At 41.5% G+C, this 25,789-nt stretch overlaps 1 protein-coding gene across 1 annotated transcript in view; it reads left to right on the plus strand.

The window, feature by feature from the left end:
* LOC133460761 (NACHT, LRR and PYD domains-containing protein 3-like) overlaps nucleotides 1–24,700 on the plus strand; it is a 60,176-nt gene extending 35,476 nt beyond the window's left edge. Inside the window, exons 5-13 of the mRNA XM_061741525.1 lie at nucleotides 264–495; nucleotides 599–646; nucleotides 7,166–8,915; nucleotides 9,215–9,388; nucleotides 12,571–12,747; nucleotides 14,988–15,164; nucleotides 19,289–19,462; nucleotides 21,145–21,318; nucleotides 24,080–24,700. Coding sequence (XP_061597509.1) covers nucleotides 264–495; nucleotides 599–646; nucleotides 7,166–8,915; nucleotides 9,215–9,388; nucleotides 12,571–12,747; nucleotides 14,988–15,164; nucleotides 19,289–19,462; nucleotides 21,145–21,318; nucleotides 24,080–24,089 — 2,916 coding nt within the window. The 3' untranslated portion in view covers nucleotides 24,090–24,700. The remainder of the gene's footprint in view (nucleotides 1–263; nucleotides 496–598; nucleotides 647–7,165; nucleotides 8,916–9,214; nucleotides 9,389–12,570; nucleotides 12,748–14,987; nucleotides 15,165–19,288; nucleotides 19,463–21,144; nucleotides 21,319–24,079) is intronic.
* The last annotated feature ends 1,089 nt before the right edge of the window (nucleotides 24,701–25,789 follow it).

A 25,789-nucleotide genomic window follows, 5' to 3' on the forward strand; every position in this document is an offset into this window, starting at 1 on the left:
TGACTCATCTTTGGTTTTACTGGGTTGGCTGGACTCCGCTCCTGCCAAGAAGACCTGCAGGTCCAAACGTGGGCCTGTTGGAGCAGGAAACATCTAAAACATGCAGGGCAGCGACCCTTGAGGGCCAGAGTTGGGAAACACTAGTCTGTAACCCATTTTCAGATTTCTGGACGTTCCTGAGTTTGTTCAAGTCTATTTGATTCTCTGTCGAGAATTCAGATTTTAAAACTTCATTTATGAATATATATTTTTCTTTCTTTAAGGTAAAAAGGTGGTTGAAGGCCACTTTGAATAATTTGGACTCCAGTGGGCTGAAGGACTTCAAGTGGTACCTGAATAATGCAGATGAATCAAAAGATGGTTTCAAACCGATCCCACTGGGTCCTCTGGAGCATGCGGACGCGTTGGACACAGGAAACCTGATGGTGCAACGGTACTCCTCAAGGACCAGAGAGGTGGCCGAGACGATTTTAAAGATGATGAAAAGTGATAAAGGTCTGTTGTTGAGAAGGAAAAAACACAAAAACCATCTTACTATGAAGATGTCATCCTGTTTAAACAATAACTGATAATAATATGTTTCATTGACCTCCAACAGAAAAACCTGTTGTCCAGGACGATCCAGTCTCTCCAGCTGGTGCAACAGGTAAATGGTCCCGGTCAGTCGCATTGATTCACTTCACAAAAACTCTCCTGTGAAATGGGTCTGTTTCCTCCCGTCAGGATGCTCTCGATGGAGCGTCTGTAGAAGCTGCTCCTGATGGGGCTCTGGCTTTCCTCAGTTTCAGGAGGAAGTAGAGGCGCATTTTTTGTATTTTTTATGGTCAGATGGAGGAAATTAGCTTCACAGCCTCGTTATAAAAACAGTTTAAACAGTTTGAGCATGACATCCTTCCCATTTTTCTCCTTTACCCAATCGGGCCTGTGATGGCCCTCCTATTGATCTGGGTTCCCTACATATTTACTTGAAAACTACAGTCACCAACCTCGGCGTCAAAATGGACAGTGATCTTAAACTGGACAAGCAAGTACATTCTGTAGTAAAATCCAGTTTTTATCATCTGAGGCTTTTATCTAAAATTTGGACTACTGCCCTCTATACTGGCGTCAACCAGACCTCCCTTCACGCTTACAGTTAGTCCAAAACGCGGCTGCTCGTCTTTTAACAGGAACCCGTATGATCACATAGACCCGTTCTGGCCTCCCATCACTGGCTCCCTGTCTATTTTAGAATTAATTTTAAAATACTAGTGTTTGTTTTTAACTCATTAAATTGGTTGGCACCAAAGTACATGTTAAAACTCCCTCAAGGTCTTTGAGGTCTTCTACTCAGTTGCGTCTTGTTGTTTCCAAAACTAGGCAAAAAAGCAGGGGCGACCGTGGTTTTTCAGCAATAGCCCCTAAACTCTGGAACGAGCTTCCTCCCCACATAAAAATGGTGCGTTTGCCAGTTTCTACGCTCACGGTCGGATGTACAAAGATTGATTTGAACGTAGAAAGTTGCGGTCCTTCACTCACAAATTAAGGCTGGTGTACGCACTTTTTTGAGGTTTTGTCTGTTGGAGACTCTCACTGGTGATGCAGTGAAGTCCAGAATATGAGGAAACGTGACGTCAACAATAAGTTCACGACCACGTGAAGGACACGACAGTCCCCACATCACCAGATAAGTTACACAAGAGTGGAGCTGCAACAATCTCACAATCAACCACATGATCTGGGCGCGCAGGTGGTCGAGTGGTTAGAGCGCATGCCACATACGCAGTGGACGTTTCGAATCCCGGCCGGGGAACCTTTGCTGCATGTCAGTCCCCCTCTCCTTCCCATTGTTTCCTGTCATTGAACTTTCAAATAAAAGGCGTCTGTGCCGAAAAAAATCTAAAAAAAAAAAAAAAAAAAAAAAAAAAAAACCACATGATCTGAACAAACAACTAAAGGAGCTCAACAATGGAACCATCAGCTGGTTTAGTCTGGACCTGCTGGTCCAGGACTAAGACTGGACCATCAGCTGGTTTAGTCTGGATCTGCTGGTCCAGGATTAAGACTGGACCATCAGCTGGTTTAGTCTGGATCTGCTGGTCCAGGATTAAGACTGGACCATCAGCTGGTTTAGTCTGGATCTGCTGGTCCAGGATTAAGACTGGACCATCAGCTGGTTTAGTCTGGATCTGCTGGTCCAGGATTAAGACTGGACCATCAGCTGGTTTAGTCTGGACCTGCTGGTCCAGGACTAAGACTGGATCATCAGCTGGTTTAGTCTGGATCTGCTGCTGCCAAGACTGGACCATCAGCTGGTTCAGGTACCAGGAGGATCTTCTGGATCTCTGCCCTGAACTGGACCAGCTGCTCCGGTTCAGACCAACATGATGCTTTCAGTTTGCACCTCGATAATCCCGTTGGCACTAGTTGTCTTTATTTCTGCAGCAGAGGAATCAGATCGTGCTTCATGTTTTAAATATAAATGTATGTTGTTCACATTGTTATACTTATGAGAGAGGTGATCGCGTACATCCACAATGTGTAAGACTGGCTTAATCCGTTAGTATATAAGTTTATGACTATAAAGCAGAATGAGGAGCCTTTTTTCATCCACCAACTTAAATTCAGGTGTCGGTTCTTAAAATACAAACAAGAAAAGCAGAGTGTAATGATGCACTAATGCTGCCCATAAACATTCACAAACCCGTACGATTATAATAAAACCACAACTCTTCATGGAACGCAACGCAAAGCAGAACAGAAACAGAACAAAACAGCATTACAGATAATGCAATGCAGCTTAAATCGGAAGAAATGTCCCCAAAAAAATTATTTATTCCAGCTCAGAGCCGATTTTTTTTTTTTAATTTGTTCTACCTTTTTTTTGCACATTTCTTGTTAGGATGAGCGGTTTTTAATGGATAATTATCTTCATTATCATATTGAAACACGTGTATTTGAGGGAGGAGACGGGGAGGAGTGTTGTGTTCCCGCATGTCGCTCAAATCCACGCTGATTGGTTTGTACAGAGCAACCTGCGTGGATTTGGGCGATCGCACAGCTTTGTACAATTCTTCGGGAGCTGCATGCTGGCCTGCGGTCCCCACCCCTGGTCATCCCGTTGCTGCTTCCACCTGCCTGCTGTGTGCTGCTGACGTCCCTGACTCCCCCAGTCTGGCCTTTGGCAGGAGGGTCCCCCCTTATGAGCCTGGTCCTGCTCAAGGTTTCTTCCTCCTAAAGGGGAGTTTTTCTTGCCACTGTTTGGCTTAAGGTTTTTCTCCCACTAGGCGAGTTTTTACCTGCCATTGTTTATGTAATAACTGCTTGGGGGGTCATGTTCTGGGTATGTGTCAAACCCCTGGCTCAGGTATGGGTTTAAAACATAAAGATGGCAAGGCACGCAAGTGGGCAAGGTTTACAATGGTTTTATTCCCCCAAGTGACAGTATGTGAACAATACAAAAGAGGACCAAAATCTGAAAATATAACATAAAAACCATTTTAACTTCATAATAATATACTGTATACTGTACATAATGTAAATCAAATTCATTTTAAGCTATTTTTAATCTATTTATAATCACTCATTTTAAATACATAATATATTTATATTATTATAGTAAATTATTATCTATATATATGTATTGATTATAAGTATTAAATATCACATTATATTCATTAGCTCTTAGTCTTAGCTTTTCATTTCATAAATCAGGCCTTTTAAAAAAAAGAAAATCATTTAACCAAACGAAAAGATCTAGATCAAACCATCAAACAAACAAACAGAATGCATTCAAATAATCACCTCCTCAGAGAACAAAGACACGCCCGGACACCAGCACAGACAGCAGTAGACAAAGAACCTGAGCTGCCATCTCTGTCTGTCTTTTAAAGATGCCCTGGCTCCACCCACATTGACAGGCCCACATGAGGTCCACATAGAGAGGGGTGTCAGAATAGTTCAGCATAGTTCATTCACAACAGCACTGTAGAATTGTTCATTTCATGTCATTTTCATTGTACTCAGTCTTTTCTATAACATCCAGTATTCCTCCAAAATCCATATGATTCCTCTTCATAGAAGTCCAGTATCCCTCTGTGATCCAGACTATCCTCCAGTTGGCATGGCCCAAATAGGCCACATTAGTGTCACTGTTGTGCAACTCAGGTAGCTAAGCTGATCAGTTATCAAAGGCTTATTAATAATTTTATTCAAGAATTATTAATAATTACTAAAGTCGACTATTTATCAAATTGAATGACCAATATGATTAATAAAATCCTCGGGGCACCACCCTGGGGCCTTAGTCCAGGGAAAATGATAACTTAACAGCAGAATATCAGTCTCAAAGTAATTACTATACCCAGTTATTCATTGAAGGAGTGAGATCCAAACACTGGCTCTGCTCAAACAATCAGATATGACCAAAATCTGTATGAAATAACAACCACTCATTAAATATCAATCAGAATTTATTTACATATAGGTGTCAAAAGATGGTAACGTAACACCCCACATAAGTCCTGATGGCACACTACATTATTATAAAACCATTAATTAACTAGAAAAACAACAATCAATAGAAATGAAATGAAAGTTAAATGCATGGAATGGAAAAAAGAATCAAAGCAATAACAAAAATGATAAAGAACATCTGCGGTTTAAAACATTGTGGCTGCACAAAGATGGCTGCGGTGTTTAAAGATGGCAGGACTCTGGTATTTAAAGATGGACACGCCCTTTGGGCCACGTGCGATCAGACCAGATGGCAAACACAGCATTTAAAACGTGACTACGGCAGAAAACAACGACTACCAAATAATCAAACACGATAATGATAACAATGATGATGATGCGTCTAGAGACAACATCTGTTGTATTAGACGCTATATAAATAAAATTGAATTGAATTGAATTGAATGTATGCAGTAATCTCAGTTCAGAACACAGATTTAGCTCTGAAACACTCCCAGTTAAACTCATACACCCAGGTCTCAAAACCTCACGCCTCCTCGGGTCTCCGGGTGCCGATCAGGGGTTCCTGCCGGGTCTTTTGGTCGGAGTCCCCAACCGAGGTCTCCTGCCTCTACCGCTCCTCCTCCTGACTCTGGAATCAAAAGAGGACGGTGGTGCAGCGTGAAGCAGCCGGCGCTCCCCCCCCGGTCCGGAGGCTATCACGTCGTCTCGGGTGCGCGTGGGGCCGGTCCACTTCTGGGACGTGCGGGTGCCCGTCGGGCTGATGAGCGCGTGGCCCCGGACGGGGCAGCGCGATGCGTCCACGATGCTGGCCACAGGTCCTTCCAGGAGAAACTCGAGAGCAGAGAGAGAGAGGTTAGGAAAGAGGGTCTCACCCTGGGCCAGGGCCCGAGCTCCGAAGCGACTCTCCCCCCCTTTCCAGCTCCCAGGGACCGGGGACACGTGAAGTGGGAGTCGGAGCTCCGGATGAAAAGTTGAGACCAAGAGTCAATGGGAGCCGGAGCCCCGCGGATCGCGGCTCCGCGGTCCGCGGCTGCAACGGGCGGGCCCCGCAGGCCTGGTCCGTTGCGGGCCTTACACCTCCCCCCAGCCGGGGGGAGAAAAGGAGATGGGATCTTGGCCTGGAGCCAAAAGATCCAGCTCGGATGAGATGAAGTGGAGAAGAGAGGAAAAAGGGAGAGAGGGACGCAGCGCCGTGGATCCTCGCTGATCCTCCGGCTGGAGCACGCCGCAGATCTCTCCTCTTCCCCCCCCTTTGGGGGGGGGAGGTCGTGGTCCCTTTGGCCCGGAGCCAAAAGATGGACAACTGACCCACTGGTTGATGAAGGAAAAAGAGTGCGAAGAAGGAGCAGCGCAGCGTTTTGATCCTACGCGCGCTGCGGTGACGTCATCGATGCCTCGTTGCGATTGGATGCGCGCCGCTTGTAGGCGCCGCCCCCCCCACGCAAGGCATGCTGGGGGTTGTAGTTCATGGCAAGGCGGCCATTTTTGGAGGCACATTACAGCCGATTTTCAGCTGAGCAGTTTCAAAGTTGAATATACACATTCACAAAATGTTCATACATTTATAAGTTCAGAGTTCACATGAGCATATGGGCGAGGCCCAACATCACATTAGTGTTCAGCCTTGCATCTCCTCTTAAAGGCACAGCGTCCCATTACTCTGGCCTGTTGCTCTGGCCATGTAACAGTGACAGGGGGGTCAAACTGTCACAGTATGGGTCTCTGGAAAGTGTCTAGAGACAACTTTTGTTGTATTAGACGCTATATAAATAAAATTGAATTGAATTAGCTGGGATAGGCTAGCTGAATTGTTTGTTACGTGTAAATTCCACGCTCGGTTTTACGTTGAAATTCACGCACTCTTAGTACATGAGGCCCCTGGTCCGGTCGGTTGGTTTCTCCAACTACTTGGGTTGAGAACCTGGCAAATCTTTATTTGCTTTTTTTTCCTTTTTACATAACAAGTTGGACAGTAGTGCGGCAACTTAGTAGAAACTATTTGGAGTGGAGAAGGTCTTTTTCTCTGGGAAGACAAGGGAATAGTCCCTCCGTCTCCAGCATCTATCTACTTGTGTATTTACCGTTCCTCCTCTTTATGTGTCCAAACCATCTCCCACTTTCTTCCCTCACTTTGGACTATAAACACATCCACCGTATGTTAATCAAATGCTGATGGAGCTGCAGAGCTGTCAGGGATGTTCATGTGTTATTTGGGTAGCGACACCTGAAACGGCAATGCTGACACAGATTTGACCAGTATTTATATACATTTATATCAACACCCACCTTAACATTTCTGCAGACAAGTCTCTGGTCACACCTTGCTTACGAAGGTGTCTAAGAACACATTTAAGGATCTGAGGTGTTCATCCATCCTCCAGACTTCTGAGATACAAACCTGGTGTGCTCTGATAGCAACTGTGGGAACCAATCCCACTCCAAGTCTTAAACCTGGACTTTCCACTTCAACCCACAACCCATAAGGGCGGTACTGCTAACATCCTGGTATTAGAAACCCAGATGTTCTTGTCACCTCCTCGTCCTGAATGTTCAGAGGTGTTTTAAAAGCCATCTATTCAATAATGGACAGCTCGTTGTAAAGTTACAGCTGATCAGGGGATGTTCAGATCTTGATTGTTTTTAGAATTAAGTTGTTGAGTGAATTTCATAAAACACTAAATCTCTGTCTTTACGTTCTTTCATTAAGATATGTTAAAGTCTAAGCTGAAGGAGAAGTACCAGCATGTGTCTGAGGGGATTGCTAAAGCAGGAGAGACAATCCTTCTGGAGCAGATCTACACGGAGCTCTACATCACAGAGGGAGGGACCGGAGAGGTGAACGATGAACATGAAGTCAGACAGATCGAAGCAGCTTCCAGGAAACCAGACGGAGCAGAAACAGCCGTCAGACAGGAAGACATCTTTAAACCCCCACCTGGAAAAGATAAACAGATCAGAACAGTGATGACGAAGGGAGTGGCCGGCATCGGGAAAACAGTCCTAACACAGAAGTTCAGTCTGGACTGGGCTGAAGGCAGAACCCACCAGGACATCCAGTTCCTGCTTCCATTCACCTTCAGACAGCTGAATGTGCTGAGAGAGGAGAAGTTTAGCTTGGTGGAATTAGTTCATCACTTCTTCTCTGAAACCAAAGGAATCTGCAGCTTTGAAGACTTCCAGGTCGTGTTCATCTTTGACGGTCTGGATGAGAGTCGACTTCCTCTGGACTTCCACAACTCTACAATCCTCAGTGACCCCAGAAGGTCCACCTCAGTGGACGTGCTGCTGACAAACCTCATCAGGGGGAACCTGCTTCCTTCTGCTCGTCTCTGGATCACCACACGACCCGCAGCAGCCAATCAGATCCCTCCTGAGTGTGTCTCCATGGTGACAGAGGTCAGAGGGTTCACTGACCCACAGAAGGAAGAATACTTCAGGAAGAGGTTCAGAGAAGAGGAGCAGACCAGCAGGATCATCTCCCACATCAAGACATCACGGAGCCTCCACATCATGTGCCACATCCCAGTCTTCTGCTGGATCACTGCTTCGGTCCTGGAGAACGTCCTGGAGAATGTCCTGGAAACCAGAGATGGAGGGGAGCTGCCCAAGACCCTGACTGAGATGTACATCCACTTCCTGGTGGTCCAGGCCAAACTGAAGAAGGTCAAGTTTGACGGAAGAGCTGGGACGGATTCACACTGGAGTCCAGAGAGCAGGAAGATGGTGGAGTCTCTGGGAAAACTGGCTTTTGAGCAGCTGCAGAAAGGAAACCTGATCTTCTATGAACCAGACCTGAGAGAGTGTGGCATCGATGTCAGAGAGGCTTCAGTGTACTCAGGAGTGTTCACCCAGATATTTAGAGAGGAGAGCAACCTGTACCAGGACCAGGTCTTCTGCTTCATCCATCTGAGTGTCCAGGAGTTTCTGGCTGCTCTTCATGTCCATCAGACCTTCATCAAGTCTGGAGTCAACCTGCTGGAGGAACAAAGAAACACAAAGACTCAGCTCTATCAGACAGCTGTGGACAAGGCCTTACAGAGTCCAAATGGACACCTGGACTTGTTCCTCCGCTTCCTCCTGGGTCTTTCACTGGAAACCAATCAGAACCTCCTACGAGGTCTGTTGGAACCAGAACAAAGAAGATCACAGAACAATCAGGAAACAGTTGAATACATCAAGAAGAAGATCAGTAAGGATCTGTCTGCAGAGAGAAGCATCAACCTGTTCCACTGTCTGAATGAACTGAACGATGGTTCTCTGGTGGAGGAGGTCCAAGAGTCCCTGAGGTCAGGACGTCTCTCCACAGATAAACTGTCTCCTGCTCAGTGGTCGGCTCTGGCCTTCATCTTACTGTCATCAGGAGAAGATCTGGAGGAGTTCTACCTGAAGAAGTTCGGAGGTTCAGAGAAGGCTCTACGGAGGCTGCTGCCGGTGGTCAAAGCCTCCAAGAAAGCTCAGTAAGGACCAACACGGACACATCTGTTTTAGTTACAATCACATGTGTTCTTGGAGGAAACCAGTTAAATTCACTGTTCAACTAAGTTGAGGTTCATGTGGGACCAGTTCTCCTCAATTATTCATCTCAGGAAACTTTACATACAGAGAAGAGAAATGTAGCGGTCGGTATAATCAATACTTATTGATTATTAGTTGAAATAATCAGCATTCATTGATAATATATCAATTATTTCTTTGTTAAATGACATAATCAACTTTCCTAAAGGACCTTATAATCTCTCTTTAATCTCCTCTGCAGGTTGGGTGGTTGTAACCTCTCAGGGAACGTCTGTCCACTTCTGTCCTCAGTTCTCAGCTCTCAGTCCTCCAGTCTGACAGAACTGGACCTGAGCCACAACCCCCTGCAGGATTCAGGACTGATGAAGCTGTGTCCTGGACTGGAGAGTCCACACTGTCACCTGGAGTCTCTCAGGTCAGAATCCACCAAGTGTTCAACTGGTGACCTATAGAACTGTTTGGATGTTTTATTAGATCCCTGTTAGCAGTTTCTCTGGGGTCTCATCAGAATCATCAGCTTAATTACAACATTATTATTAATTAAAATACATAAACAACATGCTCATAACTCAGAGACAACAGACACTAGGACACCTGCTAAAAGTAAAAAACAACATTATAATCAGTACAATGGCATTATGACTCTATATTTCCTATTTTTAAAGTCAGGATTTACATTTTCTCATCACACTTTCAAACAATATATTAAGAAAAATCAAATTAATGGCTCAATTTAAAAAGAATAAAAAATATTTTCCATTTTTCAACAACACAACAACTTTCTGGACAGTGTGAGATAGAACAAACAATCATGTGTTGTTAACACTCCCTTCAGCAAAACTACACACACAAACACAAAAGAAATAGAGTAAAAGGAAACAGTGTAAACACAATAAACAGATTAAAAGCTCAATTCATAACAGCCCATTTATTCTCCTGAGTAAACACAAATAACTTGAGCTTCTTCTTAAAGCTTATCATATTATCTAAAGTCCAAAGGTCTGGTAATTCACTCCACACCACCAGCCAGCTGCTTTGTTCTGATTTACCTGCAGCCTGGCCAGGTTACGTTTGGTTGTACTGGACCAAATCACAGAGCAATAATCTACATTTGACAAGACCGATGTGTGTATCACCTGTTTTATCAAATCATTAGGCAGAAACTTCCTGCAGTGTTTAATTACAGCTATACCTTTACCCATCTCTGCACTATTGGGTCAACTTGTCTATTCCAGGACATTTGACTCTACAACATCCCCTAATACCTTCACTTCTGTTACTTTCTCTATAACTACATCACCAGTAGTTAAGCACAGCACAGGGTCATTTCTTAATACATGTTTTAGACCTGAAACATTACACTTTCTCTTCACCTGATTCAGAACTCGTTTGTTTCTTATCATCCATTTAATGTTAATTTTAATTTTAATTAACTCCTTAAATCTCAGTTAAATCAGTAGACACATTTACCGATGTATAAACTGTAAAATCGTCAGCATACATTGCACTGGTGGCATGATTAAGAATAAACAGTAAATCATTGATGAATATTGAAAATAAAAGCGGACCCAAAGAACTCCCTTGGGGAACCCCACAGTTCACGCTCTCAGCTTGGAATCACTACCATTAAAGTAAACAGTGCTTTTCCCTTCAGACAAATAACTCTTACCACATGCAATAGTAGCTGATTCAAAACCATAGCAGCGTAACTTATTCAATAACCCAATAATCTGTCATTTGAGCAAGTGTCGTAGCTGTGGAGTGGCCTTTCTTGTATGAATGTTTATATCCTGAATTTAACCCATTTTTTTTTTTACACTAAATGACGGTTTTGATGTGTTCCAGTCAGGTTTCCGGCCACATCACAGCACTGAGACAGCTCAAGTAAAGGTCCTTAATGATATCCACTCCAATAGGGGCAACATTTCAGTCTTAGTCCTCCTGGATCTCAGTGCTGCTTTCCACACAATCAACAAGAACATCTTGATAGACAGGATGAAGAACTGGATGGGACTTTCTGGCACAGCACTAACCTGGTTTCAGTCCTATCTAAAATACAAAGAATATTTTTTGTCTTTAGGTAACTACATATCAGAGTTAACACAAATAACATGTGGAGTTCCTCAAGGTTCAATTCTGGGGTCTCTTTTGTTTAATATTTACATGCTCTCACTTGCTCAAATTATGAAAAAGAACAAAATGTGCTCCCATGACTATGCAGATGACACCCCAATCTATAAATGCATCTCACCTAGACTATAATCCAATTAAAATGTTTTATCAAATGCATTGATCACATTAAAAAGTGGACGTGCCACAATTTAATTCAGTTAATTGAAGATATAAACAGAAGTAATTGGAACCAAGTAAATAAGATTAAACGTCGGCATTCAGCGTCAAGTAGTGAAGCTAAAAACCAAATATCCAACCCAGAAACCAGGGAGTGGTTCTGACTCAGACCTGAACAGCCACATTAAGACAGTAGTGAAGTCAGTTATCACTTAACAGCTTCCATCATGATCACAGCGGCCAAACAAACCGTAACCACAGCTGCTACACATGACGCTGGTGACGTTTCTGTCTCATAATGAGACGTTCTGAAGCCTAAATGTCCGTTTCTCTCCCTTTACAAGCAAATCTCCACTTTGGCCGGAGTTTTCAGGAATGATGGTTTTTGGAGACTTTGAGCTTCGTTTTGGTGTAAACGAACGGCTAAAACTCATGAAAACACCAGCGTTGTTGCTGCGTGTAAACGAGGCCTCAGACCTGGACAGGTTGGACTGACGGCTACAGGTGGAGCGTCAAAGTGATCGTCCTGACAGGAAGTGTCTTAGATCCTCCCGGGTGGGTTTCATTCACAAATGTCCTTTAATCAAGCAGATCATTAGTTGTTCAAGCAAAGACTTTTCAAGTGCAAGCGATACAGAACCAACTGATGTTTAGTTTCACACAGACTTCAAAATTTGTTGAATTAGTCTGATAAATATACAGAATTCAATCATTCTTATCTTTAAATAAAAGTAAGATATTAACTGATAAACTCGGTTGTAACAGAATTATTAGGTGTTTGCAAGTTAGGTCAAATTATAAATGACAAATTACTAAAAGTAAAGTATTTTAATATGTTCTGCTCTCAGAAAACATCATTTTAACTCTTTATAACATACAAGGATCATTATGATAAAAAGCTCAGGAATCCTGCATAAATGATATAAAACTGGACACATGATATAAAGTCCAGCAGTTCTCCACAGATCCATTCTGGTGTTAATAATTGTTGCTAGATCAGCTTCTGATCTCTAAACTGCTGCTTTGAACAATATTTGAACATCAACACTAATCAAAAGGATTGGTGTGTATGTTGGTGTTTTCATCTTAATCTAGTGTCAGACTTGGACCAGAAAAGCTCAGGATGTTCAGTAAAGGTGAACATGTCAGAGGAACAACCAGGAACCGACATCATGGATGTAACAAAAGTGTAAAACCTGTTTTATAAAGTCCAGATACGGTGGTGACCCACATGGACCTGATGACAACGTTGATATTTGAAGAAACACTTCTCTGATGAGACTGGAACATGTTTTATTCTTTATTCAGGTTGTGGAGCTGTGGTTTGTCAGAGATCAGCTGTTCTTCTCTGGGCCCAGCTCTGAAGTCCAACCCCTCCCATCTGAAACTTCTGGACCTGAGCAGCAACGAGAACCTGCAGGATTCAGGAGTGAAACATCTGTGTGGTTTCCTGGAGAGTCCAGACTGCAGACTGGAGATTCTGAGGTCAGACATGTTTTAGTTGTGTGTTCAGATGAATCTGATGTGAAAGTTGTGTTGACACTAACCTGCAGACATCAGGCTGATCTTCTACTGATCCACACTGACCATCTGACTGCTCTGAGTTCTTCTTCTCTGCTTTAGTTTCATCTTAAACTTCCTCTTCTGATTTATTACATAAAACTAAACATTTGAATGTGTCAGACAGGAACAAATGAAGAACCAGAGATGTGTCTGAACCTGGAATAAAACATCTGAACAAACATGAATTAACTTTACAGCTAATACGTTCAGAAATGTCATCCAGATGTTAATAAACTGAGAGAGTCTGACAGACAATAGTGGACAGACTGAATGTGTAGTCGTCCAATACATGAGTTATAGAGCTCATTTACTAAATAACTTCTTACTGTGGCTGAAATCAGTCAAACCAACGTTGGCTTCCTTTGACTACCATTAATTTTCATTTTAACAAATTACAAATTTACCAAATATGAAACTCTAAACATTGAAAAACATAGTTTTCTGTGTTTTTAATATTATTCTTTAATATATCTGTTAAGATCATTTCATCCAGGTGACATCAAGACATAAGGGGCAACACATAATGTCTTTTTATGGTTTTCAGTGTAAAACTAAATATAAATACACGTGTGTTGAAGTTAGTAAAGTGAAATAAAGCTGCTGTCTAGACGATGAGTTTCCTTCATCAGCAACAAAACATCCAACAAGAACATCAGAAACTTTGTGTTAAACTATGTCGTCACTCAGTCAACTTTTTCAGAGAAAATGTTTGAAAAAACTCCTAAACAGACAAATATGTAGTGATTGATGAAGAAATGTCTCCTTAAAAAATTGGAAATTATGAATATTGTTCATTTATTCATCGTTTATGGAAGAAAACATTTTAACAAATTCAAATTTTTAATGCATTCAAATGCATTGATCACATTAAAAAGTGGATGTGCCACAATTTAATTCAGTTAATTGAAGATAAAAACAGAAGTAATTGGAACCAAGTAAATAAGATTAAACGTGGGCATTCAGCTTCAAGTAGTGAAGCTAAAAACCAAATATCCAACCCAGAAACCAGGGAGTGGTTCTGACTCAGACCTGAACAGCCACATTAAGACAGTAGTGAAGTCAGTTATCACTTAACAGCTTCCATCATGATCACAGCGGCCAAACAAACCGTAACCACAGCTGCTACACATGACGCTGGTGAAGTTTCTGTCCATAATGAGACGTTCTGAAGCTTAAATGTCCGTTTCCCTCCGTTTACAAGCAAATCTCCACTTTGGCCGGAGTTTTCAGGAATGATGGTTTTTGGAGACTTTGAGCTTCGTTTTGGTGTAAACGAACGGCTAAAACTCATGAAAACAGCAGCGTTGTTGCTGCGTGTAAACGAGGCCTCAGACCTGGACAGGTTGGACTGACGGCTACAGGTGGAGCGTCAAAGTGATCGTCCTGACAGGAAGTGTCTTAGATCCTCCCGGGTGGGTTTCATTCACAAATGTCCTTTAATCAAGCAGATCATTAGTTGTTCAAGCAAAGACTTTCCAAGTGCAAGCGATACAGAACCTGATGTTTAGTTTCACACAGACTTCAGAATTTGTTGAATTAGTCTGATAAATATACAGAATTCAATCATTCTTATCTTTAACTAAAAGTAAGATATTAACTGATAAACTCAGTTGTAACAGAATTATTAGGTGTTTGCAAGTTAAGTCAAATTATAAATGAGACATTACTAAAAGTAGATTATTTTAGTATCTTCTGCTCTCAGAAAACATCATTTTAACTCGTTATAACATACAAGGATCATTATGATAAAAACCTCAGGAATCCTGCATAAATGATATAAAACTGGACACATGATATAAAGTCCAGCAGTTCTCCACAGATCCATTCTGGTGTTAATAATTGTTGCTAGATCAGCTTCTGATCTCTAAACTGCTGCTTTGAACAATATTTGAACATCAACACTAATCAAAAGGATTGGTGTGTGTGTTGGTGTTTTCATCTTAATCTAGTGTCAGACTTGGACCAGAAAAGCTCAGGATGTTCAGTAAAGGTGAACATGTCAGAGGAACAACCAGGAACCCACATCATGGATGTAACAAAAGTGTAAAACCTGTTTTATAAAGTCCAGATACGGTGGTGACCCACATGGACCTGATGACAACGTTGATATTTGAAGAAACACTTCTCTGATGAGACTGGAACATGTTTTATTCTTTATTCAGGTTGTGGAGCTGTGGTTTGTCAGAGATCAGCTGTTCTTCTCTGGGCCCAGCTCTGAAGTCCAACCCCTCCCATCTGAAACTTCTGGACCTGAGTCTGAACAAGAACCTGCAGGATTCAGGAGTGAAACATCTGAGTGGATTTCTGGAGAGTCCAGACTGCAGACTGGAGACTCTGAGGTCAGACATGTTTTAGTTGTGTGTTCAGATGAATGTGATGTGAAAGATGTGTTGACACTTGTAACGGTCCCCGCCGAAAGATGGTCAAGTCTTTGACTGATGGTAATGAATTTATTTAAACCCATAAACCAACGTGAGAACTGTCAGAAAAAGTTAAACAAACCACAAGCTCAGTTACTATTTGACATACTTATAAAGAGCAATACTGTCACTCAATCACATAGGCTCCACAGGTAAATAATAAAACAAAAAGTATTTGAAAGTCTTTTACAGTATTTTTAAATTCCAAAACCATTATTAATTACTGCAGTTAAAGGTCAAACAATTAAGGCACATGAATTATACAACATCATCTTATATACTGAATTAAATTTACCATAACAGCTGTTTTTAAATCAAGTAATGAAATACCTTCTTTTAACCTTTTTTAATAATGTAAATACACTATCATGAAACACGTTTGTCCATACTGTAAGAATATGCTCATAATAATTATCAATTTGTTTGCACACAAAAAGGAGTAAGAGGAGTGTAAACAAAACAAACCATTCAATTGTAACAAGCTTTCTTCTCCAAAAACGTGTTCATTTTATAAACAAAAAACACAACCAAACTTACTAACCTTATGCCTCTTCGGGGGGTGCTAAACTATATTGAGTCTCAAAGACAAAAAATAAGAAATGCACGGTTTTGCTTTGTAACTGTGAAAACACGCGCCGTTTTTCTCTCTGGTGCTCGCACATCCTATTGCGTCACCCTTTGCAACTGCGTCGCGCAGCCCTTTCAAAATAAAAGTATTTGACTCAACACACAAAATAGCAGGAAACCAACTTAAAACATGCAAGTTTCAAAATAAGCTCTCAATAACAAGATCTGAACACTCAATATATAAAAAGGCAATCTAAAATGTAACTGGGTTCTTTACAACACTAACCTGCAGACATCAGGCTGATCTTCTACTGATCCACATTGACCATCTGACTGCTCTGAGTTCTTCTTCTCTGCTTTAGTTTCATCTTAAACTTCCTCTTCTGATTTATTACATAAAACTAAACATTTGAATGTGTCAGACAGGAACAAATGAAGAACCAGAGATGTGTCTGAACCTGGAATAAAACATCTGAACAAACATGAATTAACTTTACAGCTAATACGTTCAGAAATGTCATCCAGATGTTAATAAACTGAGAGAGTCTGACAGACAATAGTGGACAGACTGAATGTGTAGTCGTCCAATACATGAGTTATAGAGCTCATTTACTAAATAACTTCTTACTGTGGCTGAAATCAGTCAAACCAACGTTGGCTTCCTTTGACTAACATTACATTTTATTTTAACAAATATAAGTTTACCAAATATAAAACTCTCAACATTGAAAAACATAATTTTCTGTGTTTTTAATATTATTCTTTAATATATCTGTTATAGTTAGAGAAATAACAGGCAGAAAACAGGTGAATCGTTCAGTTGCGGCTACAAGCACCAAAATTGTCACACATGCTCCTTAGGGGTTGCTCTTTTGATAAAACCATTGTGCCAAAAAAACCACACACAAAACCTCTAACAATACTAAAGTATACACTGCCATCCATTTTACCAGTGTCAAACATAACAAAAAAAACAAAAATTTTGCAGAATATTAGGATTCTGGGACGGATATCTGGTACAAGGAAGCCAAAGTGTAAGTCCATGGGTCCAACCCAAAACGCACCCGAAACACACCCGAAAATAAACCCAAAAAAACCCGAAAAACACCCGAAAATAAACCCCAAAAAAACGAAAACACACCCGAAAATAAACCCGAAAATAAACCCGAAAAAACCCGAAACACACCTGAAAATAAACCAGAAAAAACCCTAAAATAAACCCGAAAAAACCCGAAAATAAACCCGAAAAAACCCGAAAATAAACCCGAAAAAACCCAAAACACACCCGAAAATAAACCCAAAAAAACCCGAAACACATCCGAAAATAAACCCGAAAAAACCCGAAAAGACCCGAAACACACCCGAAACACACCCGAAAAAACCCGAAACACACCCGAAAATAAACCCGAAAAAACCTTAAAATAAACCCGAAAAAACCTGAAAATAAACCCGAAAAAACCCTAAAATAAACCCGAAAAAACCCTAAAATAAACCCGAAAAAACCCTAAAATAAACCCGAAACACACCCGAAAAAACCCCAAACACACCCGAAAATAAACCCCGAAAAACCCGAAAATAAACCCGAAAAACCCCCAAAAAAACCAACCCCATTTAGATTCTACATAGTGGAAAGGTTATGATTTGACACCAAGATCATTCCAATAGGACAACTCTATTGGATTTTATTGCGAAATGCAATATTACTGTATATTCGATGGCGGCCATCTTGAAAAAAGGACGCCATCTTTTTTTTTTTTGGCACAATGGTTTTATGAAAAGAGCAACCCCTAAGGAGAATGTGTGACAATTCTGGTGCTTATAGCCACAACTGAACGATTATTCCTGTTATTTCTCTAACTATTAAGATAATTTCATCCAGGTGACATCAAGACATAAGGTGCAACAAATCTTTTTATTGTTTTCAGTGTAAAACTAAATATAAATACATGTGTGTTGAAGTTAGTAAAGTGAAATAAAGCTGCTGTCTAGACGATGAGTTTCCTTCATCAGCAACAAAACATCCAACAAGAACATCAGAAACTTTGTGTTGAAACTATGTCGTCACTCAGTCAACTTTTTCAGAGAAAATGTTTGAAAAAACTCCTAAACAGACAAATATGTACTGATTGATGAAGAAATGTCTCCTTAAAAACATGGAAATGATGAATATTGTTCATTTATTCATCGTTTATGGAAGAAAACCTTTAACAAATTCAAATTTTTAATGCATTCAAATGCATTGATCACATTAAAAAGTGGAGGTTCCACAATTTAATTCAGTTAATTGAAGATAAAAACAGAAGTAATTGGAACCAAGTAAATAAGATTAAACGTGGGCATTCAGCTTCAAGTAGTGAAGCTAAAAACCAAATATCCAACCCAGAAATCAGGGAGTGGTTCTGACTCAGACCTGAACAGCCACATTAAGACAGTAGTGAAGTCAGTTATCACTTAACAGCTTCCATCATGATCACAGGGGCCAAACAAACCGTAACCACAGCTGCTACACATGACGCTGGTGAAGTTTCTGTCCATAATGAGACGTTCTGAAGCCTAAATGTCCGTTTCTCTCCGTTTACAAGCAAATCTCCACTTTGGCCGGAGTTTTCAGGAATGATGGTTTTTGGAGACTTTGAGCTTCGTTTTGGTGTAAACGAACGGCCAAAACTCATGAAAACACCAGCGTTGTTGCTGCGTGTAAACGAGGCCTCAGACCTGGACAGGTTGGACTGACGGCTACAGGTGGAGCGTCAAAGTGATCGTCCTGACAGGAAGTGTCTTAGATCCTCCCGTGTGGGTTTAATTCACAAATGTCCTTTAATCAAGACTGAGACTTCAGAATTTGTTGAATTAGTCTGATAAATATACAGAATTCAATCATTCTTAGCTTTAACTAAAAGTAAGATATTAACTGATAAACTCAGTTGTAACAGAATTATTAGGTGTTTGCAAGTTAGGTCAAATTATGAATGAAACAATACTAAAAGTAAAGTATTTTAATATGTTCTGCTCTCAGAAAACATCATTTTAACTCTTTATAACATACAAGGATCATTATGATAAAAAGCTCAGGAATCCTGCATAAATGATATAAAACTGGACACATGATATAAAGTCCAGCAGTTCTCCACAGATCCATTCTGGTGTTAATAATTGTTGCTAGATCAGCTTCTGATCTCTAAACTGCTGCTTTGAACAATATTTGAACATCAACACTAATCAAAAGGATTGGTGTGTATGTTGGTGTTTTCATCTTAATCTAGTGTCAGACTTGGACCAGAAAAGCTCAGGATGTTCAGTAAAGGTGAACATGTCAGAGGAACAACCAGGAACCCACATCATGGATGTAACAAAACTGTAAAACCTGTTTTATAAAGTCCAGATACGGTGGTGACCCACATGGACCTGATGACAACGTTGATATTTGAAGAAACACTTCTCTGATGAGACTGGAACATGTTTTATTCTTTATTCAGGTTGTGGAGCTGTGGTTTGTCAGAGATCAGCTGTTCTTCTCTGGGCCCAGCTCTGAAGTCCAACCCCTCCCATCTGAAACGTCTGGACCTGGGTAACAACAACCTGCAGGATCCAGGAGTGAAACATCTGTGTGGTTTCCTGGAGAGTCCAGACTGCAGACTGGAGATTCTGACGTCAGACATGTTTTAGTTGTGTGTTCAGATGAATCTGATGTGAAAGTTGTGTTGACACTAACCTGCAGACATCAGGCTGATCTTCTACTGATCCACACTGACCATCTGACTGCTCTGAGTTCTTCTTCTCTGCTTTAGTTTCATCTTAAACTTCCTCTTCTAATTTATTACATAAAACTAAACATTTGAATGTGTCAGACAGGAACAAATGAAGAACCAGAGATGTGTCTGAACCTGGAATAAAACATCTGAACAAACATGAATTAACTTTACAGCTAATACGTTCAGAAATGTCATCCAGATGTTAATAAACTGAGAGAGTCTGACAGACAATAGTGGACAGACTGAATGTGTAGTCGTCCAATATATGAGTTATAGAGCTCATTTACTAAATAACTTCTTACTGTGGCTGAAATCAGTCAAACCAACGTTGGTTTCCTTTGACCAAAAGGAAAATTAATTTTAACAAATTACATGTTTACCAAATATAAAACTCTTAACATTGAAAAACATAGTTTTCTGTGTTTTTAATATTATTCTTTAATATATCTGTTAAGATCATTTCATCCAGGTGACATCAAGACATAAGGGGCAAAACATAATGTTTCTTTATGGTTTTTCAGTGTGTAAAACTAAATATAAATACATGTGTGTTGAAGTTAGTAAACTGAAATAAAGCTGCTGTCTAGACGATGAGTTTCCTTCATCAGCAACAAAACATCCAACAAGAACATCAGAAACTTTGTGTTGAAACTATGTCGTCACTCAATCAACTTTTTCAGAGAAAATGTTTGAAAAAACTCCTAAACAGACAAATATGTCCTGATTGATGAAGAAATGTCTCCTTAAAAACATGGAAATGATGAATATTGTTCATTTATTCATCGTTTATGGAAGAAAACATTTTAACAAATTCAAATTTTTACAGCAAAACTCAGCTTCAATAAACTTTAACCTTCATTTATATTTACATAGAAACACTGATATTTGAATTCAAATTCCATCAAAACTGATTCTTAAAAACTACATTAAACCCTGGAGCATCAATTAGTTTCCATATTTTGACGAGTATTTGGTTCTAGTTTCCCTGTAAGGGTTCAGATTTGACGTTTTTGTACCATCATGCATCTGTTCTTGATGAATCAAATGTATTAATCACACAAAAGTTTTCTGCATAAGTTCCAGATCCTTCACTGGAGAAGAGATGTCTTTCATGAATGCTGAATAAACACAGACGTCCTCCTGTCCTGAAACTCTTTCTCTGCTCACAAAGTCCTTCTAGGAATGAAAATGTTATCGTCCAAAACATCATTTACAAACAGACGTGTTATTGGGACAGAAACACGTGACATGAATGGACTTTACATGGTCTAGACTGTCGTCCTCATCACTGACTTTATTGAAATCAGCACAAACTCAGACTTTTCTAATCATCAAGTCAATAATACTGAAGAGAAATATACGCAGACTATTGATCACATGTGTGACATCAATATGAACATCAGCCTTCATAAAGTCCATCACCTTTCTAATTCTCATCTGTATGGAGCATGTAAAATGATGAAGATGATGCTGAATTGTAATTAAACTGTAAAATGATGAAGATGATGCTGAATTGTAATTCATTTGTAAAATGATGAAGATGATGCTGAATTGTAATTTATCTTTTATTCTTTATTCAGGTTGAAGAGCTGCAGGTTGTCATGGATCAGCTGTTCTTCTCTGGTCTCAGCTCTGAAGTCCAACCCCTTCCATCTGATACTTCTGGACCTGAGAAACAACAACCTGCAGGCTGCAGATGTGAAGCAGCTTTCTGATCTGGTGGAGAGTCCAGACTACCAGCTGCAGGGTCTCAGGTCAGTGGGGGTTAGACTTGGTTCTGCTGCTTCCAGCAGTTTTCTACTAAAACCAGTTGGTATCAAAGATCAGTGTTTCCAGTGAAGCTGCAGCTTCTCAGCAGCTGCTTTCCTCATGAAGCTGTGAGAAGAGGATGATGACAGGCTGCAGGATTGGACAGAAACACAGATACAGCAGTCGGCCAATCAGAGGGTCCAGATGTTTGTTGTAGACCAGTGTTGTGCTGGTGTTCACGTGTCCAGAAATAAAGGAGTATTCCAGCTGACGGCCTTCCAAGATGTTCAGACACACAGCTGCTCTACTGCAGCTCTGAACTCTGAAGTCCTGGATGTGCTGATGGAGGGATCTCTGCTAACACTCCTTTATCTGCTCTCTTCTTTCTTCTTTCTCTACAGCTGGTGGAGGGATCTCTGCAAACACTCCTTTATCTGCTCTCTTCTTTCTTCTTCCCTCTACAGCTGATGGAGGGATCTCTGCAAACACTCCTTTATCTGCTCTCTTCTTTCTTCTTCCTCTACAGCTGATGGAGGGATCTCTGCTAACACTTCTTTACCTGCTCTCTTCTTTCTTCTACCTCTACAAATGATGGCGGGATCTCTGCAAACACTCCTTTATCGGCTCTCTTCTTTCTTCTTCCTCTACAGCTGATGGAGGGATCTCTGCTTACACTCCTTTATATGCTCTCTTCTTTCTTCTTCCTCTACAGCTGATGGAGGGATCTCTGCAAACATTCCTTTATCTGCTCTCTTCTTTCTTCTTCCCTCTACAGCTGATGGAGGGATCTCTGCAAACACTCCTTTGTCTGCTCTCTTCTTTCTTCTTCCCTCTGATGGAGGGATCTCTGTAAACACTATTTTATCTCCTCTCTTCTTTCTTCTTCCTCTACAGCTGATGGAGGGATCTCTGCTAACACTCCTTTATCTGCTCTCTTCTTTCTTCTTCCTCTACAGCTGATGGAGATTTCTCAGCAAACACTCCTTTATCTGCTCTCTTCTTTCTTCTTCCTCTACAGCTGATGGAGGGATCTCTGCAAACACTCCTTTATCTGCTCTCTTCTTTCTTCTTCCCTCTACAGCTGATGGAGGGATCTCTGCAAACACTCCTTTATCTGCTCTCTTCTTTCTTCTCCCTCTACAGCTGATGGAGGAATCTCTGCTAACACTTCTTTACCTGCTCTCTTCTTTCTTCTACCTCTACAGCTGATGGCGGGATCTCTGCAAACACTCCTTTACATGCTCTCTTCTTTCTTCTTCCTCTACAGCTGATGGAGGGATCTCTGCAAACACTCCTTTATCTGCTCTCTTCTTTCTTCTTCCCTCTAGAACTGATGGAGGGATCTCTGCAAACACTCCTTTATCTGCTCTCTTCTTTCTTCTTCTCTCTACAGCTGATGGAGGGATCTCTGCAAACACTCATTTATCTCTTCTCTTCTTTCTTCTTCCTCTACAGCTGATGGAGGGATCTCTGCAAACACTCCTTTATCTGCTCTCCTCTTTCTTCTTCCTCTGCAGCTGACGGAGGGATCTCTGCAAACACTCCTTTATCTGCTCTCTTCTTTCTTCTTCCCTCTACAGCTGATGGAGGGATCTCTGCAAACACTCCTTTATCTGCTCTCTTCTTTCTTATTCCCCTACGGCTGATGGAGGGATCTCAAACACTCCTTTATCTACTCTCTTTTTTCTTCATCCTCTACAGCTGATGGAGGGATCTCTGCAAACACTCCTTTATCTGCTCTCTTCTTTCTTCTTCCTCTGCAGCTGATTGAGGGATCTCTGCAAACACTCCTTTATCTGCTCTCTTCTTTCTTCTTCCTCTACAGCTGATGGAGGGTTCTCTGCAAACACTCCTTTATCTGCTCTCTTCTTTCTTCTTCTCTCTACAGCTGATGGAGGTATCTCTGCAAACACTCCTTTATCGGCTCTCTTCTTTCTTCTTCCTCTACAGCTGATGGAGGGATCTCTGCTTACACTCCTTTATCTGCTGTCTTCTTTCTTCTTCCCTCTACAGCTGATGGAGGGATCTCTGCAAACACTCATTTATCTGCTCTCTTCTCTCTTCTTCCTCTACAGCTGATGGAGGGATCTCTGCAAACACTCCTTTATCTGCTCTCTTCTTTCTTCTTCCTCTGCAGTTGATGGAGGGATCTCTGCAAACACTCCTTTATCTGCTCTCTTCTTTCTTCTTCCATCTACAGCTGATGGAGGGATCTCTGCAAACACTCCTTTATCTGCTCTCTTCTTTCTTATTCCTCTACGGCTGATGGAGGGATCTCAAACACTCCTTTATCTACTCTCTTTTTTCTTCATCCTCTACAGCTGATGGAGGGATCTCTGCAAACACTCCTTTATCCGGCTCTCTTCTTTCTTCTTCCTCTGCAGCTGATGGAGGGATCTCTGCAAACATTCCTTTATTTGCTATCTTCTTCCCTCTACAGCTGATTGAGGGATCTCTGCAAACACTCCTTTATCTGCTCTCTTCTTTCTTCTTCCTCTGCAGCTGATGGAGGGATCTCTGCAAACACTCCTTTATCTGCTCTCTTCTTTCTTATTCATCTACAGCTGATGTAGGGATCTCTGCAAACACTCCTTTATCCCACTCTCTTCTTTCTTCTTCATCTACAGCTGATGGAGGGATCTCTGTTAACACTCTTTTATCTCTGGAAACACTCCTTTATCTGCTCTCTTCTTTCTTCTACAGCTGATGGAGGGATCTCTGCAAACACTCCTTTATCTGCTCTCTTCTTTCTTCTTCCCTCTACAGTTGGGGATGATGAGAGTGTCCTGGACGGATGAGTCATGTCCTGATGGTCCACAGAGTTGAAGCAGCACCAGTTTCTGTGGACAGACTCTGACTGGACCGTGATGATGACGAAGATGAAGATGTATATAGTTTCAGCTCAGTTTGTTTCTGTCTTCCAGCGTTTTACAAACTTCTCAGATATTCATGTGTAGGAGCAATTTATTATGTTGTGCAGGTATTTGCTTTTCCACTTGGGTGCAGTATGATTTCAGTTCCTTTATTTTACCCCAAGCCTTGCCCCAGCTGCTGTTGATCAGAAGTGTTGATTAGTTTGAGTTGAGTGGTGTTGGGAGACACACACAGTTTTTACACGGCAGCCAGAGAGACAATAAAAACACTTTTTTTTGTTCTGTCAATTTACCTTGTTGTTCCAATAAACGGGAACCTCACCCAAAGATATTACTTTTGCAACCTTTCCTATTTATTCACTCTGGAGTCGAGTCAAGAACAAACCATCCCAAACCACCATCAGGTGGCAAGTTTTGTTTTTTGAGTAGTCACCACATCATGTATTTCATGTTCAGTCAAGCCTTTTATAATCATTACGTTGTTAAAACACAGGAAAACAAAATTAAAGGTATTGTGACATGAAAAACACATTTTTCTTCATTTTTTGTGTTTTGTTGGGTGTCTTGACATCAATTACACCCAAAAAACAACGAACTTTTAACATTCAGTGTATTGTGTGCTTTCTGGGATTTTCCGCATAACTATGCATAAACGGCTCACCTGGTTTGGTGGCAGACCGTGACGTAAAGGGCCGCTAAATCACCGCCCCCTCCACCCAGCTCCCTGCCTCCTCTCCTCTCCAGCGCACCATAAAGGCTGATTTATGGTTCCGCGTTACACCGACGCAGAGCCTACGGCGTAGGGTTACGCGGCGACGCGCACCGTACGCTGAACCCTACGGCGTAGGCGCTGCGTCGATTTAACGCGGAACCATAAATCAGGCTTAACACGGAGCTGTTTAGACTAGAGCCTCTTTTCTTCTCATCACCGGAGGAAAACTGCTAAGAAGACCTGCGGCCACTGACTGGACTTAAGATAAGGGGACACTTTATTTACATGCCTTTATTTTTATGATTGTTTTCGGTGGACTACTTCGCCCTGCTGCTTTTCCGTGCATGCTTCGCCTGTCGCTCCTGGCTTAACTCTCCGACGCCGCTGTTAGAAGTGACCGGGACCAGAGGACTCGACTTCCAGTCGAGTCCTCTGGTCACACGGACATCCCCGGGCTGTAGTCGCCCTGTCTGGGCTGTGTGTGTGGGTGTTTGTGTTCGGTGTGCGCGCGTGTGTGTGTGGAGACGCCGACAGAAGCGTGTAGCAGGAGGAGGAGGAGGAGGTTGGGAGGAGGAGCGGCGCAATGATTGACAGGAAAGAGACTGCGCATGCGTGAAAGCTGAGCGTGCGGTGAGAACGCCACTCTCCAACAAATCGGGTCTAAAAATGGCCAAAAACTAAGTTTTATGCAAAATCAACAGAGCCTTTATGTTGTTAAAGGGTGGACTTTAAATGCCTCCAAAGAAAACAAAAACGCGGACAGGAGAAAGTGATACTTGTGCTGAACAGGTGACAGCAGTGGATATGGCAGGTGGGAAGCCCAATCAACCTGAATTGGCTGCACTGATTCGCACTATCATGAGAGAAAAATCAGCGCGGTGATTGAAAAAC

Source organism: Cololabis saira, chromosome 15 (genome assembly GCF_033807715.1).
Source record: "Cololabis saira isolate AMF1-May2022 chromosome 15, fColSai1.1, whole genome shotgun sequence".
In the NCBI taxonomy this organism is placed as follows: domain Eukaryota; kingdom Metazoa; phylum Chordata; class Actinopteri; order Beloniformes; family Belonidae; genus Cololabis; species Cololabis saira.